The following is a 19,519-nucleotide window of genomic DNA, read 5'->3' on the forward strand; positions in this document are numbered from 1 at the left end:
TTTCTACAAAACAAAAAATCTAATTTACATTTATCAATATGGGTGGCTGTTCTCTAATAATTTCCCACTACAGTGACTCATTCACTGTCAATGTTGCTTTTTTTTTTCTTTTAACTTCTATTATGTATGTATTTTTATCCTTTCCACAGGGGGGGGAAAGAAAACAACAACAAACAAACAAAAAAACCCCAAACAAACAAACAAAAAACCACCTTATTGCAATATACCAGCAGCCCAACACATTATTTCTATGACATTATAATTTCAAATAAGGACAAATTCTGTCTTGATGGTGGTGGTCAGTTATATGTCTCATGTTCAGCAATTTGGGAATGGTTATACAAATTTGAAATTGAATAAACTCTATTTTTAAAACAAAAAATAGACTAATTTTGATTACAGGAAGCTAAAGAGAAAGGAAAATTATTTTTAGGAGGTTTTATGATGTTGTTGATAATCACTTGGACATGTAGAATTACTGTAGTTACTTGTTATTGCAGGTGATCAAGAGCTTTCAATCTTAGAAAAAACCAGAATCACATTGCTTCACGCCTGATACTCACAATCATACATCTGCTAACACCAAAGCTGAAGGCTGGTGAATTAGTTTAGATCTTAGAAATTTCTAGAAATGCTCAGTACCAGCAAAATGGAGAAACATTTTACAGCAACCAGAAGACTTTACAATGCTTTTCTCCTGCAATGAGAAATTTCTTTTTTCTTTTTGCTACGTGTGCACTTTTTAATTAAGGCTTATCATCTTCACTGATGGAATTCCAGGATTTCTAAAGTATTAACAATTCTTTTTTTGCTCTAACTCATTTAACTTCTGCTGGACATACTATTATTATATTTTATTTATTAGAGAGATATTTAGGAAGAATTTAATTGTCAGTAGTTTACATTCTAACCATTTTCTGAGTAACCCTATCATTTTTATTTATTCTTCTCTGAAATTTATATTTATGCAATGTTAATTACAGAATGTTGAATAACATTCAGAAAATCAAACTATGGTAAGAGCAATTAGGAAAGGAGTAGAATACAAAAAAAGGAACGTCATTATGTCAGTATGACTACTTGGTGAGCCCTCATCTTGAATGAGGAAATCTCAGAAAATGTGTTCCCTGTCACATTGAAGACTGAGTGGATGAAGGATGACAGGGATGGTCAAAATCCAGGAACAGCTGGGTGAGTAGGTTAGTATTTCTTATTTGCTAAAGGAGAGGACACGGGAAGTGCATATGTCTGTAAAATCACAAGGAGAGGATAAGTAAGGAACAACCCTTCGTTGCTATCTAAAGTATAAAACAGCGATGTCAAACTTGGTGATATAGCTAAAAACAAAACGGGGGGCATGCAAACCGTGAAAGGGGACATGCGCTCTAAAGGCAACTTGAGATGGTAATTCTAGAAAGCTGGATTGGTAGACATGTGAAACAAAGTCAGCACCTTTTGACTATGAAGTGTGAGATCCACAAGGTGTTGCAGAAGCAGAAGCAGTTACTACATGCTTGACCTGATCTCATGTTGGTTTCAGTGTTCTCTAGGTGAACTCTGTTCTCTCTGCCTTTACAGACAGAATATTGGGTGACACAAAGTATGATCCAATGTCTATTCTAATGTTTTGTGTATAAATTTGAAATGTGTTGTGGGGTTATTTTTGTTGTTATTTGTTTTCTCTTTTTTTAATGTAGCTGAATTTAGGCACTGAACAGAATTTGACTTTGGTGTTTTGTGACAATTTTAAGGCTGCAGTATTTCTTCATGGGCCTCTCTAGGCAGATTTACTATAATTAAGGTTTTGGCATTCTGATTTAAATTCATGTTTCTAGAAGAGTACAAGGATTAAATTGAAAGTCTCCTGTTTTAGTCATTGCTTTGGTAAATTAATTTTTGCCTCTCCCTTTTCACAGCAGATTTAAATAGACAGGGTGAAAATTCATTTTTTCCCAAGGTTAAAAGGATTTCTTCTCTTGTCCTGCAGTTGCAATTCAGCTGCTTCGATGCCTCTGTATAATTTTCTACTAACTTCACTTAAAGGAATGAAATGCCTTAAGTTAAAAAAGTTATATTTGGAGCTGCAGGAAACCTAGTTGCAAAATTTTGTAATCCTTATTATGTCTACTACCTGAAACTAGTTATTATTAGTTTATATCTGTGAGATTACTATACTGAGAGCTCATAATCTAACTATGTAGAAACTGGAAAGGGAGAAACAGAGATGCAATTGCATTCCTCTTTTAGATATGTTTTGAATGCTGACCACCAATTTGTACTGTTTGCTAGTACATACTAATTATTTTTAATTAAAAATCCCTCTTAGGCTTCTATTTATTTTATTTTTATGACTTTTTTTTCATTGAACACTGTTCCAGTGTTCATTTTCAAGTTTTCGGTTTAACCTGGGGATTTAAATGTCTCTACTGAAGTCATCAAGAATGTTGAAGTGAAACCTGCTCTTGGTGATGTCTTAACCCTATCCTTCAAGAGGCCTTGAATTATTGCCAAACTATTAACTCTCATAAGCTCAAATGAGCATAATGACCAGGAAAAAAAAAAAGGCAAAGAGTTGTGTTGCAGCGTGGCAGGATGGTGAAATGCTGCTACCTTCTCAAAGCGTCTCCTTCAGAAGACATTCGGAAGTAGACACAGGAACAATCATTCCCAGTCCATGCACACACATGCCACAATAGCTCAGATAAGGAAAACAGGAAGGGCCTTCTGTATGATGAATTCCAGCAAGGGTTTATCACATTCACCATGCCAAAGGGAATCAGGGACAAAAGACGAAGACCATGTGGTGCTCAGTGGTTAAGTAAGGGGTCAATGACCTGAAGGCACAGGGGCAGCACAAAGGGCAGGGGCAAAGGGCGGCAACCAATAGAGGGAATGAGGGATGAACAGTTGGGGTGAGCAAGGTCAACTTGCCAATGGGGGGAAGCAATCTAAGGTAGATTGGCAATAGTGCTGGCAGGGCACTATGGGAGAGAATCTTTTCCTTCAGCCTAGGCAGGGAAACTCCATGGTAGATCTTTGCAGAGCAAGCCTGGAGGTTCCCTGAGGATTTCAGGGATTCCACAGAGTTGAGTTCATGTAATTATTTGCTAACACTATAAATCATTACATTCATTCTTCAATCATTTTTTGATTAGGACTATGATAATGTCTAACTGACAGGGTACTTTCTTGCCCATTGCCTTTTATTATATCATATTTGATTTATGTCTGATGCTTGATTTTCAGAGACATCCATGTGTCCAGTGTAAGAAAGATGTGGAAATATATCTCTGCCCATGCAATGGCTTTCTGCCAGGACTAAAAAAAAGTAAATCCCTGGTGAAACTGCTGAAACTGGATGTTATCTTGTTATTCATGCTTGAAACTAGAAACAGTCTACTTCTAATTCCTTTTTTTCCCCTCCCTCAACATTTACTAATGAGTAGAATATGCTGTACACATTGCTGTTATGAGACCTTTTGTCATTATTTTACTATACGTAAATGTAGAGCAATAATTCATCTTCATTCACAGCCTGGGATCCTGCCATCCATATGTAGAAGGCATAGTTTTAGTTTTCCTATATGTAATATAAACATTTTGTAAAACCATCCCTGAAGAGAATGCAATTGTAGTAGTTAATGTAATTGTTGCTCTTATGAGATACAATTAAAAAAGGAAATGAGGACATCCCCTGAATTACAACTAGAAAAACAGGTATGACAAAAGCAGTAATCCATTTTCCATTAAATACAAGATTGATGAATCAAATTCTTTGCTAAACTGAACAAGAACTGTATTATGCAAAAATTTAAAGAAATAAGAAATATTATCTTCTAGCATGCATGTAATTCTTCTGGTCTGTTACAGTTTGGATTTCAGCAGAATGCAGTATTTAATTTGCTGAATTCTAAACCCTGCTAGCCAGAGTTATTGAGCCTGGTTCTTTTACTGTGTCATCTGAGAAATATCTCTCTTACCTACTTAAATTTTTGCATTTCAGGAATCTTATTCAAAGAAGAGAGGTTATGCATTGGAAGCAATACCCTCTGTACCTCTGGATGCAGTTCCTTCAGAAAATGACAGCAGTCTTTGTGATTCGATAGACATAGCGTCACCAAAAAGCCTTGTTCTCTAGAGATAGCCAGAGGTTCCCTCCTCAAGACCAGGTAAATCACCAAATAATCCTTTACACAGTCATTGGTGTAAGTGTTAATCTATAGAACATGTAGGTTTATATTTAAGCATGCTATATCTGTTTATTTATCATTAAATATGATTATAATCTTCCATTAGCTACCATAAGAACTTCACATCAGAATGAAGATTAATAGCAAAATGTTGTAGAAGTGGAAAACAAGCAGATTTAAATACTTTCCCAGATAAAATACAAGATTGCAAAAAGCCAAATTAGAGTTTCTTGTACACAAGCCTTGTGCAGTAATCCTTTGACCAACCTATTTCTTTTTTTCCTAAGTACTGCTTAGTAACAACATTATGGAACTACTTAGTACTTAAAATTAAAGTACTCTGCATTTTCATGTTACATGAAACAGTATCTAATCCCATTCTTGAAATTAAATAGTAAATGAGAATGAAGAGAAGTATTAAATGACAACTTGGCAGTGTGTTTGTGTTATATATAGGTTTGAATGGCAATGAGTAAAATATTTTTAAAACTAACAGAATTATGCTAATTCAGATATAATCTGTAAGTATGATATTATCTGTAAGAATTCTGTTTATGTTCTCCAAAATTATATGATCTCTTCCATTACCCTGTTGAACTCTTCATTAGTCACCACCTGGTACAGGAATTTCAGAATATAGTCATTTTGCTCTAAGTATTGGACTGAGAGTCTGCTTTGACAAATGACAGTTCTCAGCAGTAGAGACCTATCTGAAACATGCAATTGACTTTCCAACCTGAGTGATCTTGATTAGGAATCATGATATACAAGGGATGACAGATGATCACTGACTACATTGTATTACTGATCTGATCTGTGTAAGGGGAAGCACCTCTGATTTCACAGCTGAATTAATATTGAAAGAGTGACCAGAGGTATATCAGGCATAGTATATGTGGGCCAGATAGCAAGATCACCGTGTTGTAATGCATGAATTGGGTTTAATACTGCTTGGAGTTTGCAAGGTACGGTGAAGTGGATCATAATTCCTGCCTCTCTATTAAATTTGGTCTAAAGAAAACTTGGTGGAAATCTGCATTATGAGCAGCGGTTTAAGAGGTGGCACAAAATAGCATAGCATCTTTATAGCACAGTTGCACAGAATGGACCAGAATCTGACTTGAACAGCAGCATGACTACTAGTGTTTCTTACTTTGGCTCTGATAATCTAAAAAAACATTAGTCTGTGCAGGGCAATATTTGGGTTGTTTTTCGGTAGAGGAAGAAAGAAGAACAAATTATCTTGTTTTTCACACTTCTACTTGAATAATTACCATAAGCATATGGATTGCAGTGGAAAGACTGCCGTACGCATACCCAAGTATTATAGGTTAACACAGTTTGGTTTTTAGTTAAGAAGAATACTGTCCTGTCAGAACCTGTTGATTTCCTATAAAAGGGGCAGGCACCTATCAGAGGCCCGCTTTTAGATAATGACATTGTTTGGCCACTGAGGATACTGGATGTGACTTTGGGAATACCCATATAAATCCTGATTTTGTCCAGGACAGTCCTTTTCCTTCCGGCTTGGGCATCAGGTGACGCTGGCTGTGCCGCAGCCAGGTGGGCTGGGCCAGGCACCACTGCCCCACGGGCCTTGTGGCCAGGCCGTGGCCAGGGCCCCGTGGCAGCTGGCAGCAAGGGAGTGGAGGAAAAGCCCCAGCTACTAACATCTAGCGAGTTTTAAGCTCATCCCGGCAGCTGCCACGGCCGGCAGAGGGGAGATGTTCCTCCCCACCCTCCCCGGGTCCCAGGAAGCAGGTCCGAGGAGGCCCATGCCATGAGATCGAAGGGCTGAAGGGAAGGCATCCACCAGCCTCCCCCATCAGCACAGCTTCAAGTTTCCACAGCCATACAGCCTCAAGGCTGATGCCCAGCAGAGAGCATGTGAACCATCTGCAGGCCCAGGCAAGAATGTTAACGCTTTCTTAACACAAAATGAAACCTCCGGAGGAAAACAAAACAAAACAACAAAAACAAAAACAACCCCCCAAAAAACCACAAAAAACAAAACAAACAAAAAGAGTAAACAGAGTAAACATAGAGAAAGCACAGCAGAAAGTCATTGAAAAAAAGGTGAAAGTCCTAGGTAAGACAAAAGAGTGAAGAGTTGCTTTATTAGCTAGACTTCTCTAGGGAGCCCATAAAAAATAAACTATTTCCTATAACATATAAATGCTTTTCAGGGAGCATGCATAACTCTAGTTAAAATTTGTGGACTAATATAATTAAGATTTAATAGAGAATTTGGAACAGAGGAAAAAAAATAGTATAAAACCCTTTGCTCCTAAAGAAAAAGAAGACCTCTAATTTTAGAGATTAAGATGATTTTTAAAATGGAAGAAGAAAATCTTTGTTTTATACTAGAAGAGGCATCCTTAAAAAGTACCCAGATAAGCAGACATGACTCATATGCAGTATTAGAAAAAAGCTGTTAATAAGAAAGGCTTCAGAAAGGCGGCTGTCTTTTTAAGAGTTGAAACCCACAAGAAAACTGTTCTATGTTGTGAGTGAAAAATCTCCATGGAAGTTCTAAGAGAGTCCTCTCCTAAAGAACTAATGAAAGATTATTTTTAAGTAGTACAACTGACTAAAAATCATAAGTTTTGTCTCTTTATGTTGTTTGTAAAAAAATGAACACTTTGTAGTAAAGAGTGTTTTGAAAATTTCATTTTAATTCTTATTTTCTTCTTTCTGTGTGTGTGTTAATAAATATACTTTTATATCTTGAAGTTTAAGCCTGCTTTACTTTCTCCTGACCCTATCTCACAAAAAGAAAAAAAAAGTAAACACTCAAACCACTACATTAAATTTAGCAAACAGAAACAGACAAACGTAAAACCACTGCACCAAGAAATTGGTAGGGGGAGTTAATTACCTGCCCTCTTAGTAATGGGGCTCAACAACAAAGCTTCCCATTGTAATTAGTATTTTTAAAAAGCTATGCAGTTTTCACTAGTTAAAATATCAGGCTTTGGAATTTTGCTGTCTGCTGAACACAGGCATTTTTCTTAGGCATTGTAAGTCCACTGAGATCAGTGGGAAACACAGATCCTGTAAGGGACATTTTTATGTCTTAATCTGAAAGTATGTTTTGTGTAAAGTTTTAAAATAGTGTGCATCAGAGGCCTAGAGTATAACCTAGGACAGTGTAAGATATTCATGAGGGCATGCATATTTAGAAGATCTGACAAGATCAATGAGTTGACAATACCAGTGTACTGTAATTACTTCTGTCTTATTTTTCCACATAGCACTATAATATTTTCCCCTTATCATTTTATTGGGAAGAACATTTGGCTGTATAGAAAAATGTGGTTTTATTTTAAGCTATAAATGTAGAAGTTTAACTGGCCTGGCTTGAAAACCATATCTGATATCCTGTTGGCTCTTATAGGACAAATGAACTGAATGAAATAAATTATGTCACTCTCTGTTATAAGGTATTTAGCACTAGGTGCAATTGTATGTGAAGTCACCCTGCCACTTTAGGTCATATAGATTTATTGCTTGAATAAGTTACATATGATTATAGATCATTTCTTAAAAAGAAATATCTAATTTTGCATGATTTTTTTCCTGAATTTCTCTCAGTTTTTGTGTCAATGACACGTACCAACTTTGGGAATACTGTTTCAAATTTCTGTATTATGTGATATGTAGGGCTCTGGGGAGAAAAAACCCTACAGACTGCTCTCTAGTTCTCCTGAATTTTATTGTTGAACTGCTCAGGAATCACATAGGATGAGAACTCCATGCAACAAATGGTAAAGGCTTGCTAGTTTTCAGGGAGAAAAACTGAATAGAAAGCAAATAAAAGTAGTCATAAAGTTGGTTACCTCTATTTCTGAAAACCAGTGTTGTGTGAGTTTTATGTCTTTTTGCAAGAAATTAGGTTTATATAGGAAGAGGAACAGTCACATTTATTGGTTTATGCTCACAGTTAAAGCAGTTGCTTCTACTTAGGACAGATTTAAGAGTAAAAAAGACGGCTTGTGTGTCTCAGTCAAAGTTAAACTGTTCTTTGTTTCTGTGACAGATTAATAAGACAAGTTTGGCAGATTGTATAAGCATTTCTCAGCATTTCTACTTTTAAACTAATAGTTAAGATATGATAGGAATATTCTGAAACATTGCACTCTTTGAGAAGATTTTTTTCCCATTAAATAAAATATAAATTTGTGGTTAAAAATTCATAGTTCCATCTAAGTAAATGAATATAAAATAATTTATTCAATAATCAATCTGATTCTTCTGTTGGATACTGTCCTGGTGTATATTGTACTGTCCTATTCCAGAACAGCATCCTTATTCCTTAAACTAGAGATTTCTGCTACTTATTTTAATTTTTACACTGCTCTTCTATTTAAAGGAATTCACATGACATATTTAATCTTGAAAAATAGTAATGAAATTTTATTAGTTCATAAGCCATGTATAGTATTGTTCTTTTGCTTTCATGGATGTAATGAAATTTTGTGAACTATAGCAACAAATCATCTTGGAAAAGGTATAAATGAAGTTCCAAAGATGTTCATGAAGTTAGTGTCATTTTGGTCACATATAGTATCTAGAATACTGATTTAGGTGTACCAGAAGGCTGCTTTTGGGGCTCTGATATTAAAGACCCTTACAGACTTGTACCCTTAGTAGCTTAGACATTCTGTACCACAGTCCATCCTTGTATCTCACAGTGTCATCCATTTTATTTAGGAGAAATATTGAATGAAATCTGAGCTACATTACAGAATAAATGCTTTTTTCTTTTTTTTTTTTTTTTTTTTTTCCCCAGTTGTAGTTAAGTGCATGTCGCTACCCAGTAGGGAGATTATATCTCTTTGAGTCTGCATCATTTCTACTGCAGAAACTCCCCATGAGTGAGGCCAGGTGGAAGTTTACATGTTGAATTTTCAGTAATCATGAGTGATGGCCAGTAATAATTAAACTATTTTTAGATCTCCTTGAGTATCATCAGGAATTAGAGAAGACTTTTCAAACTCTGTTTCTCCTGAACAACTTGTGGAAGAGAAAAACCAACACCTTCCTTGGGAAATTTGATCTGTCATGCAGATTAACAAAGGTTCTAATAAAGCATCTCAATGACAAGAAGAGACATTTTCCTATGTAAACTGCATGGGAATCACCATTGCATAAGACAATTCTAGTTCAAGGACCTATTATATTTCCTTATCTTACATTGCTGTGGCTGCAGCTCAGGGACACCTTAGTGAGCCATCTTCAACTCTGAAAACAGCTGAGCTGTGGCAAAGCAGAACTCAGTGTGGGCTGCAAAATTCAGCTGAGAAATAAGGTAAATACTATGGGGCTTCACTTGTGCTGAGCTCTTAATTCCCAATTCAGCAATTCCCAAGTCAGTAATTTTAAAGATAGCTCTTGTACAACTACTCTACCCAGTTATATCAAAGATATGGATTCTACCAGAGATAAAAATTGTCCTTAGATATGTGATGTGTTGCCAGTAGCCCATAGCAGACAAGCAGAAGTCAAGGAGTGGAAACATAAAGAAAGATAGAGCAGCTATTTTGGTCCTTGTCCAGCTAAGTGTACTTCGAAGCAATCTTGCTGTTGTCAGTCAGGATGTTTTTGTTATTTAAAAAAAATTACTTGATTAGTGCTTAAATGCCAGTGACTCATAAAGAGCACCAGGCAGTTAAAAAATCTGTAATTAATCATACCTTCTTATAGCCTCATAATCACAACAAAGAAATTAATAAAATAATTAGTTGACATTGAATTAATACAGTATATCAAACTGCCCCCAAACTGGCCAATTCTTTGCACTATTAGGAGGTTTTTTTGCTCTTTCAGCCTGGCATCCCTCTCCTGTCATCACAATGAAAATGAACCTGAAAACATGTAGTCAGATCACCTCAGCTGTATAACACTGTGTCAGCAGTCTCACACAGATATCTAGGAGACTGTTCTCCAGAAAACTGATTTGAAAGAACAGCCTAGCTGTTATAACATTTTTATCAACATTAAAATATGTCTTTTTCTTAGTTTCCAAAATCATCAAATACTTGGCTTGGTAAATCAAGTTTCTATTTGTCAGTTTCTGTTTGACTTCAGTAATCCTGAATATTTGCAAACTTCAGTTTTCCAGATTGAGACTAAGATACCCAATATATATTTTCGAACTTGATGAATTTATACCTTCACTTTTGTGCAGTTAGTTTCTAGTTACGAGCAAAGCAGTGAAAAGTGGCCACAAGAAGGAACCATCAGACTGCCAGATATAAAAAATTGTCTGGATGAAAATGGAATGGAATGGAAATTCAAGAGTGTAGCTTTAGTGATCAATACTTCGTCACTTTGAAGCTCTAATTGATCTGAAGGGTCACACACAAACCTTTCTGAAAGCCACTCACATAAATTGCTTCAAGCAGAAGGACTGCTAATAGAGATGTATTTCATTCAAGTATGCTTTTTAAACCAGACATAGCAGGATATAGTGCACTTAAACACATGACCTACAGTCTAACTCCTCAGGATTACTTTCAAGAAAAGGTGTTTAATTATCAAGAAAAATCATCTTAGTTTTGTAGAGGAAAGAACATAATAAAGGAAGCAGTGTAACAGTTGGTCTAGAACCAGCTGAAAACACTCTATGAAATTTAGCCTAACTTAACACAAATGTTTCTGAAACAACTGACTGTCCATGAAGGCTTTTGATATTGTGGTGCATATTCAAAATCATTACCACCTACCTGCCATCAGTGCTGAATTTTCTAAGCAGCAGGGATGTGAATGGAGAACCTTGGAATGCTTGTCAGGGCCATTAAAACTTACTAGTGCTTCAGGACTTGACATGACATCACAGCACTAGGCCTACCAGAGTTTGAGAAGTGTTTGAACAACATGATGTGATTCTTGGGGCTGTCCTGTGCAAGGCCAGGAGTTGGACTTTGATGTTCTTGTGGATCCCTTCCAAGGAATTATTATCAGAATATTCTGTGATGATTTACGAGTCCTAATCAAATGTCCCTTATTGTTCTATTACTCAAGGGGACATTGTCTTCAAGGAGTATAATTGGTCTATATGCTGAATGAGAAGTGAAGAGCCACTCAGAGCTTGTCATTGCAGAACACAGGGCATAGGTATCATAACGGGAGCCCTGCATCCGTTTGGTGGAGTTGGTTCACTGACAGAAGAGGCTTGTGTTTCCATAGCAACCTAATAGCTGAACAATTCTTAGGCACCAAGCATTTTCTTCTCTAAGTAATTTTTTGCTTTAGAGAAATGTTCCCATTGTTAACTGAAATTTCCCAGTTCTCAGGATGTTTTGCACAATATAATCCCCCTTCACATTTACCACAGAAAGAGTATCGTAGGGCATGGAAAGAATGAGCAAGAGAGTCTCACAGTGCCCTGATGTGAAAAACAAGGTTCACTCTCATGGTAAAATTTAAAAGTTTAACGCAGGACAATAGGAGACAAAGACAATAAAGCAAAATTTTTAATGGCCGGGTGATTGGCATTCAGCCAAGAGCACACCTGCTATTTTGGAGACACCCTTTATATACCTTTTCTATTGCATCAGCCTATTGCATATTCATAAATAATTATGCATATTTAAAATTTTCCCCAAACTAGTTTACATATTCCAAGAACTGTTTAGCATAGTTCCTCCTTGGGTCCACCTTTTTAGAGCATGCGCATTTCTTGGCTGTGGTTTTAGTCTGTTCTTATTATCATCTCCAGCTTGGGTTTTGGTCCATACTTTCTTCAGATAGCAGGTGCTGATAGTTGGCATATCAGTAGTGGGGGTTTTCATTATACGTTCTTTGGATGTTATCCCAACCAAGCAGGCAGTTTAATTACAAGCATAACTATATCAGCTATTCCACTACCGTGTCTAAGTTTAGTTAATAACAGAAATAAATCCGATATCTTTATAGTAAAGTTACTTTAACATTATACATATAGCATCCATTTTAATATTTGCAAAAAGCCAATATTATTATATGTATTTACAACACCTGGTATGATGACAATACTTCCCTTAAGGGGAGAAAAGTTAGGTTCTAGTCTTTCTGTAGTTTTTTCAAGAGAGATCTTCAAAATATCTGGGTTTTATGCCATTACTCTTCACAGAAGCCTGTAATAGAATCACTGATTTCTCTGCTAGTGTGCTGGTTTTGCATTAATTGACATTTGGTGAAGAGGAAAGAAGCTAACCAGGGAAGTGATTTTTTAAGAGAAGCTGCTAGCAGATTTCTCCATGCTGAGCAAAACAAATTGCTGGCTGGTTCTGAGAACTGGCACATTGTTAAACTACTAAGAAAGCTAGATCCGCCTCTATGAGATTCATATTTTAAAATGAGTAAGACAGGGAAAAGCTCTCTTGCTTTCCCTCTTTTGAGGAGAGAAGTTCTCTCCCCTTCCCAGCCCGGTGGTCAGGCGGGGAAGGGAAGGCTGCGGGGCCCCGGCCGAGGCTAGGTTGGGCCACGGCTGCTGACATCTCGCCTACACTGGACCCGCTGCCAGCCAGGGCCGAGTCGGAGTCCACCAGGCCCTGGGAGCATCTCCGAGCTGAGCTGGGCTGTGACGCAGGCTGCTGAGATTCGGCCTGGCCGTTTCCTGCAGCCTCTGGGTTCCCACACAGGCCCCCTCAGCGTGGCCACCAGAATCGTGCTGCTAAAAGAACCATCTGGGTGCCACGGGAAATTATGCAGCTGAAATCAACACAGCAAACCTCCAGGGCCACTGCCCGGCAGGAATGGCATGACCAACAGCCAGAAACCAGTCCTTGATGCAAGGTCTGGGTAAGATTAACTCTTTTACTGCACAGATGAGACTTGCAGACCTTCAATCCTCCCTCAAATGAGAGAAAAAGACAGAGTGAAGACACATAGAGGACAATATGAGGACACCAAGGTCAGTAAAGAAGAAATCAAATCTCAAATGAGAGGATAATGAGGAGATGCTGTAGTCTTAGGCTGAAATTCTTTTTTGAGGCCATGGTGATGGACTATGATACACTAGAATATCCCTGTAATTCATGAAAAAAAAAAAAAGCATGGGGGGATGGAGCGATTAAACTGTAGACATGAGCAAAAGCACTCATGCTGAGGCAAATAGATGTTGAAGTATCTGTGATCCAAACAAGACACTTGAACAGAGAGATATAAAAGTGATGAGGACTCTTTGCTCTCAGAGAAGAAGAAAACATCTGTTCCCAGAGATGATCTCTGAGATAGATGAAAAGAACCTTTGCTTTTGAACAGCTCATCCTTAAAAGTGTACCCTATTAGCTAAAGATTGAGCTCTCAAAAACAGTTCTGGGGAAAGCTGTAAGTCGAGGGGAGGGACTTTTTACATAGTGATCCATCTTCCTGGGTGGCTGATTAGATGTGACATTGAGGCCACAAGAGAACTTTTCTTGTGTAGAAATCTCCATGGCATGGCAAGAGACACTCCTCTCCCTAAGAGAACTGATGAAAGACTATTCTAGAGGTGGTCAATTGACTGAAAGTCCCAGGTTTTATCTCTGTACATTGTCAGTGGGAAAGAAAAGATAGTTGTGGAGGGAAGAGAAGTGTTCTGAAGGTTTTATTCTGGTTCTTATTTTCTTTTAATTTTATTAATAGAGTTTTCTTTATACCCTTTAAATTTTGAGCCTGCTTTGCTCTCCTCCTAAATCTTATCTCTCAGCAGAAAAATGAGTAAATAATTTTAGTAAAGGCACTGGCGTTTGACCAGCGCTAGACCCACCACAGCCTGTGATTAAGAAGCTTCTCATTTCCATCTTCAGTGTATTCATGGCCAATTCCAGTCAAGAGAGAGATATCATAACATTCTGTCTTTGGATAAGTTGGAGCTCTCCAGTAACTCTTCAGAAGGCAAATCTGGCTTATAATGTTTATACCTACTGAAGTGGTTGAACTGGAAAACAGACAACTTTTTTCCAATTAAATGTTATATTTAGTCCAAATGAAATTAATTTGATTTTGCTGTTTATGTGCTTTTTAATAAAATTTACTTCAAAGTAAAAATTGAAAATTATCAAAAATTTTCAGCTGATTTTTAGTCAATAACTTATTAATACTGAAATTTAGTGTCAAGACCTATACATTTCTTTTCTCTCCTATTCTTTTCCTTCCTTTAAGCCATGTTTGATCTAAATTGAGTTAATTTGGCTATGGTACAGAATGTATCAAATTATTTGTTTTAGCAGGTTAATTTACAGTGTTGTAAAGTTCACATTCAGTTTTAAGATACACATTTTTGCCGGAACACTGTACCAGAAACTGAACTACCCTTCTTCTGACTTTCAGTGATGACACATTTTGTATTTGTCATTCTGACTGCCACAGGATATAGCATAGGATATAGTGCATACTTATGAATGAGAAGATATTTTGTCTAATACATTAATATATGTTTACAGCTAAGATTTTTAATTCCATTTGACATTTTAATGAAAATCAAGAGAGTGCTGATGGAATAGTGAAATATACAATAGCTCTTCCATCTTGCATTTTGCTGGGTTTTTTCTTCAGTACAGCTAGTACTTTTTTAAGCACCCTTCAAAACCAGAAAACATTCCTGAAATTTATGCAGAGAGTATTTGATGTTGTATCTGTTTCTATAAAATAAATTAAGATTTTATAATTTCTTTTAATTTTTAAAGTATTTTCTGGAATGTTATAGTTCCTTTTATTTTCTCAAAGTACAAATCCTCAAAATACGAGAAGCTTAGGAGTTTTGTCTCATCATAATATTATTTTTATACCTATTTTTTGTATTTCTGATACATCATTTAATTAAGATGCTTTCTACTGACTTTTTAAAATACTGTATCTCCTAGAGGAGCACAGTTTATCTGTGGTCCTTTGTTGGTCATTTTTCTGTAGACAGGTGTTACAGCTGGTCTCGATGAGTAGGTCTTCAAGCGATCTGAGTCTCAGAGGCTGATATATTCCTAGTGTCATTGATGTTAACATGTTTTGCCAATGCTTTCAGTTTGGTTAGATTTTCACTGTATACATTATCTTCCAAAAGAAGGGTTTTCATTAGAATTAGGAATAAGTGAATTAAGTATTGATATGAGATGGGGAAAAATGTCACTTGTATTATGACATAAAATATGAGGTACTATCTGCAAGATTATTTGCCTTCTGATTTTGTCTGAAATCAGGAGAAGATGCCTCTTAAATTATCTGCTACACTGCTGTAGTTGGAAGTGGCTGCAGATGGGTCAGTGAGGTGTGTAACTGTTTTCTGACTTGTTAACTACCTCCTTCTAATCATGTTGAGACACCATGTTAAAGCTGTGGCCCACTCTAGTTATATTTGGGTAGTGTTCAGGAGGTGAGTGAGGCAGCCTGAAAGTTCTTTCCAGAGTGAAGTTTGTTCCTAGGTTGTCAGATATGGCAGGTTTCTTGTATTACCTAAGAAACAGGCTCTGGTGGTCTGTATTCACTTCATGTAGACAGGTACTGTCCCATATTCTTTCTTGATGTGTCTGTGGCCTGCTGTCAGTAGATATACCCACAGTGCACATATTCCCTCCCTAATGTTTAAAGAAGAAAACATATTCATGCATTATTGTTTCAATATCCTGTACAATATGGGAATCAGGGTTTTTTAGTTAGACGTTACAAAGGGAGAGGAAAAAAAATTACTTTTGTTGTGCAAAATAAGCACCATTCTCATTAGGATTTGATTCTAATTATAAATACATTAACAGAACAAATTAAGAGATGAGAGAAAATAAAAAATAAAAAGTTTCAGTAGGAATTCATCCACTGGCTTTCCCTCCAAGCAGTCCTGGGGAGCATGAGATAAAGCCATACATTCCTCTAACACAGCTGTTCCCTGTGGTATGTCTTTATTGAGACCCAGACGACCGCCGATGGCAAAAGGAAAGAGCCTGCTCCCTCACCAGGGGGATATCAGGGCTTTATTCTGGAGTCCTGCTCCTGCCAGCTGGAGTTCTTCCCCATCCGCCCCGGTGCCAGAGAGGGCCAGCCCAGTCATCCCTGAGCTTTTATCCAGGGGGGAACGGGCCCAGAGGCAGGGACAAGCCACTGCCCAATCAGGGAGAAGATGGGAGTGGAACAGAGTTGGGTTACATTCCAGTGTTGGGGGGGTGGGCACTGCTGAGCAGGGACAAACCCTGTGATACAGTTTCCAAGGGAAAACAATGGAAAACATTACAAACCCCAATATAAAAATGGAACACAATACAAACCAAATCAATGCGCTACAACAGTTCCCTTAATTATTCTATTTTAAACAGGGAAATTTTGTATTTGGGCAAACCTCTGGTATCATAAAATTCTCAAATTAATAAGTAGAAAATTGTAATCCTCCAATTTTGTCATCACATGAGTGGCAGACTAACTCCAAAGCACTATGTTAAAAATTAATTCTTTGCTGTGTTGAGAATAAAAAAAGTTCTGTTGTTTTGTGTTTGTTTTTTTTTTTTTTTCACTTAACTTCTTGACTTTTGACAAAACTAGAATTTTTCCTGCAGGACTAAAATAAAACTTCTCTGTCACAAACTGAGAAGTAGACAGTGGAACAGACAGAAGTATTCAGTGATTGCTGTTTCTAGAGTGCTTTCTTGGCTGACTTCTGCCCATTTAACTGGCAGCTTTCAGAATCCTGACAAAGAGCATTAAAGGAATGAGGTTTATGTAGGCTTTTTGACACTCCTTTTACCCATAATGGATTTGCAGGATAAAGATGATAAAACTGTTACCTTTTTTCCATTTAGGCAGTGCACTCTTCTCATGTATATGTATCTGAAACAATTCAGCACAAAAATGTTTTCATTTCCTCCACTGGAAACATAGACCACTTGAATAAAGTTTATTAATCCAAATGTAGTGTTTACTTCATTACAACAAACTTAGCAGTTTATTTGAAAAACCCAAGTTAAATAATAAGATCAAGTTTTTCTGAAGCAGTGCTAATTTGCATGACCTATATCCCTTCCATTTATTATTAATGGTGATCCAGATCAGCTTTTCCACTATTTCTGATCTCAGGCTGAAAGCCTACAATGACCAAGGTTATTCCATTAGCTTCCTTTTAGCCTTCTTAAATCTCATCAGTATGCCAGGTGCTATTTAGAAACAGCAACATTTGTTGAGATGAATTCTTGCCAGATCTTTTTGGATTCTTGGATACAAATTAGATATGTTGATTAAAAATTTCAAGCTTTAGTAAGTCTCATTGAACATTCCTTTTGAATATTTTTGTGTGAGTTTCTGTTTGATATTTAGGGAAAGTATTTTGCGTCTCTTGGTTTATAATAATATTGCTTTTGCCACATATCTAGAGTAATGTGCCATAAATTTGTTTGTTCCATTGTCCATTTCCCCCACATTTTTATAACCTTGATGCAGCAGAGGTCATGTGGAGAAACAGCATAATTGTAAAGGCTTCTTCAGAATGCACGTGCACAGGAGACTGATTTGAGGTTGCACAAGTCATGTCAATTCTTACATGCAGCTCTAATGTACTTTCCTTTTAAACCTTATCATCCTCTAAAAGCTTTTTAATATATAATTAAGATAATTGCTCCCCATCATATGCTCCCCTGGATAGCATCTCTGATAATATCCTGAAGAATGAAATGTTATTCTCAAAAACACTCTGTCATATTTGAAGTTAAAACACATGCGGATGGCTGATACCATGGGATCAGTTCATTATCAAAATACATGAGCATCTCCACCCATCCGCTATGTTTCAGTAAATGTTTACTGTAATGTCGTTTTCCAAAGGACTAGCTTTGTCTACAAACTGAGACAAAAAGGTTTCTGTGTGACATAAGTTAAAATTTTTCTGATGTTTCATTGGGTTTTATTATTATTCGTTAAAATGCAGTTGAAAAAAATCAGTCCTCGCAGGAGTTTTTGGCAATTTTTTGCAAATGAGTGCTCATCAAAGTTTTTGCATTCTGACCAATGCTCAGTTTCATCCATCCTGGTGTGATTACCATCTAAAATGATCTCATTATACACTTGACTGCATGCTGTCAGACAAAAACTCTTTTTCAAATCAAAACAATAATTCAAAGGACCATAATTATTTTTAGCTGGTTTGCATTTTAAAGCCCACATGAAAATATTCTTTAGCAGGATTTGAGTTTTACTTTGTAGTACTTTTGAGTTAGGGCTGGAACATATATAGACCACATAGAATATATTCCATTCTAGTAAGTAATACTATGCCTCAGAGTGCTGATGGGATTGTTTGATAATTGAGCAGATGTAAATGACAATGCCCTTCATCAGTGGCAGTTACCTAACAGATAAATGGGAAATAATACTTCTGTAAAACTCACCAAATTGCTAATACTAGGGGTAATAGCAAAACTTCATCTGAGTATTAATTTGTTTACGGTTTACAATATACATGCATCTGGTGCATTCTAGAGGAGTATAAGCTTGAAATCAGCACAGCACAGAGATCTTAATAGGCATTTAGTTAATACTAAATGTCTCCTGATGCACCTGTGAGTTTTCAACAAAGCTTTTCAGTTTGAATCTTACTCCATTTTAGAAGCTGGGAAGAACCAGTTATATTGAACTCATACTTTTTATGCTGTTATATTCAAGACAGCATATTGTGCTATTTTGCATAAAGATGAAATTGAGTGCTATAGTTTGAAAGATCCAGTGCTCAAGAGCTAGTGCTTCACTTAAGTTATGTCTATAATGTAATGCAGTTCAAGTATTGTAAAAAAAAAAGCTAAAGTGGTTTTCAGAAACACTGGAAATGCAATATAGATATGTGTTGAATCACACAAAGAACTCTCTGTCTTTTGTGGAAAATTAATTTCTCCACTCTTTGGTCTCTCAATTTCAGATGATAAAGCTGCTCATCTCTGAATGTTTAATCGATAGACACTGCAATATACGTAACTTAGGGTAGTCTAGACATTCTCAGAATTACCAATGTTCCTGATATCTCCTGCTTCTTATGCAGTTTTTCCAGATTTTTTGGTATTTTTGTATTGAAGGTGCCAAGTTTAACAGTTTATTAGGGAATTAGGGAATGGTTTGTGACTTGCTGTAGATGGCTAGTAGACGTGCAACACAGTTTTTGTTATGTGATTACTTTTGATTTAGCTATTAGATTTGATGACATTGGCAATCCCTTGTATTTCTGTGTCCCATATCAGGGATATAGAAGATCAAGTTAAGAACCCTAAGTATCAGGCTACAATAACAGTGACTATAACTGTATCACAGAACATGAGATGCTGGGTACATCCTGTGTGCATCCCAGCTCCATGCCAGACACCCCATGCAGTAACTCTTCCCTCTACTCACCACCAAACACACTA

At 36.7% G+C, this 19,519-nt stretch overlaps 1 protein-coding gene across 1 annotated transcript in view; it reads left to right on the forward strand.

Moving 5' to 3' along the window:
* ANKS1B (ankyrin repeat and sterile alpha motif domain containing 1B) overlaps positions 1–19,519 on the forward strand; it is a 431,424-nt gene that overhangs the window by 122,267 nt on the left and 289,638 nt on the right. Inside the window, 3 exon segments of the mRNA XM_058420203.1 lie at positions 4,004–4,109; positions 4,112–4,149; positions 4,151–4,169. Of these exon segments, the coding sequence (XP_058276186.1) occupies positions 4,004–4,109; positions 4,112–4,149; positions 4,151–4,169 (163 nt within the window).

This window comes from Hirundo rustica, chromosome 4, assembly GCF_015227805.2.
Source record: "Hirundo rustica isolate bHirRus1 chromosome 4, bHirRus1.pri.v3, whole genome shotgun sequence".
NCBI lineage: Eukaryota > Metazoa > Chordata > Aves > Passeriformes > Hirundinidae > Hirundo > Hirundo rustica.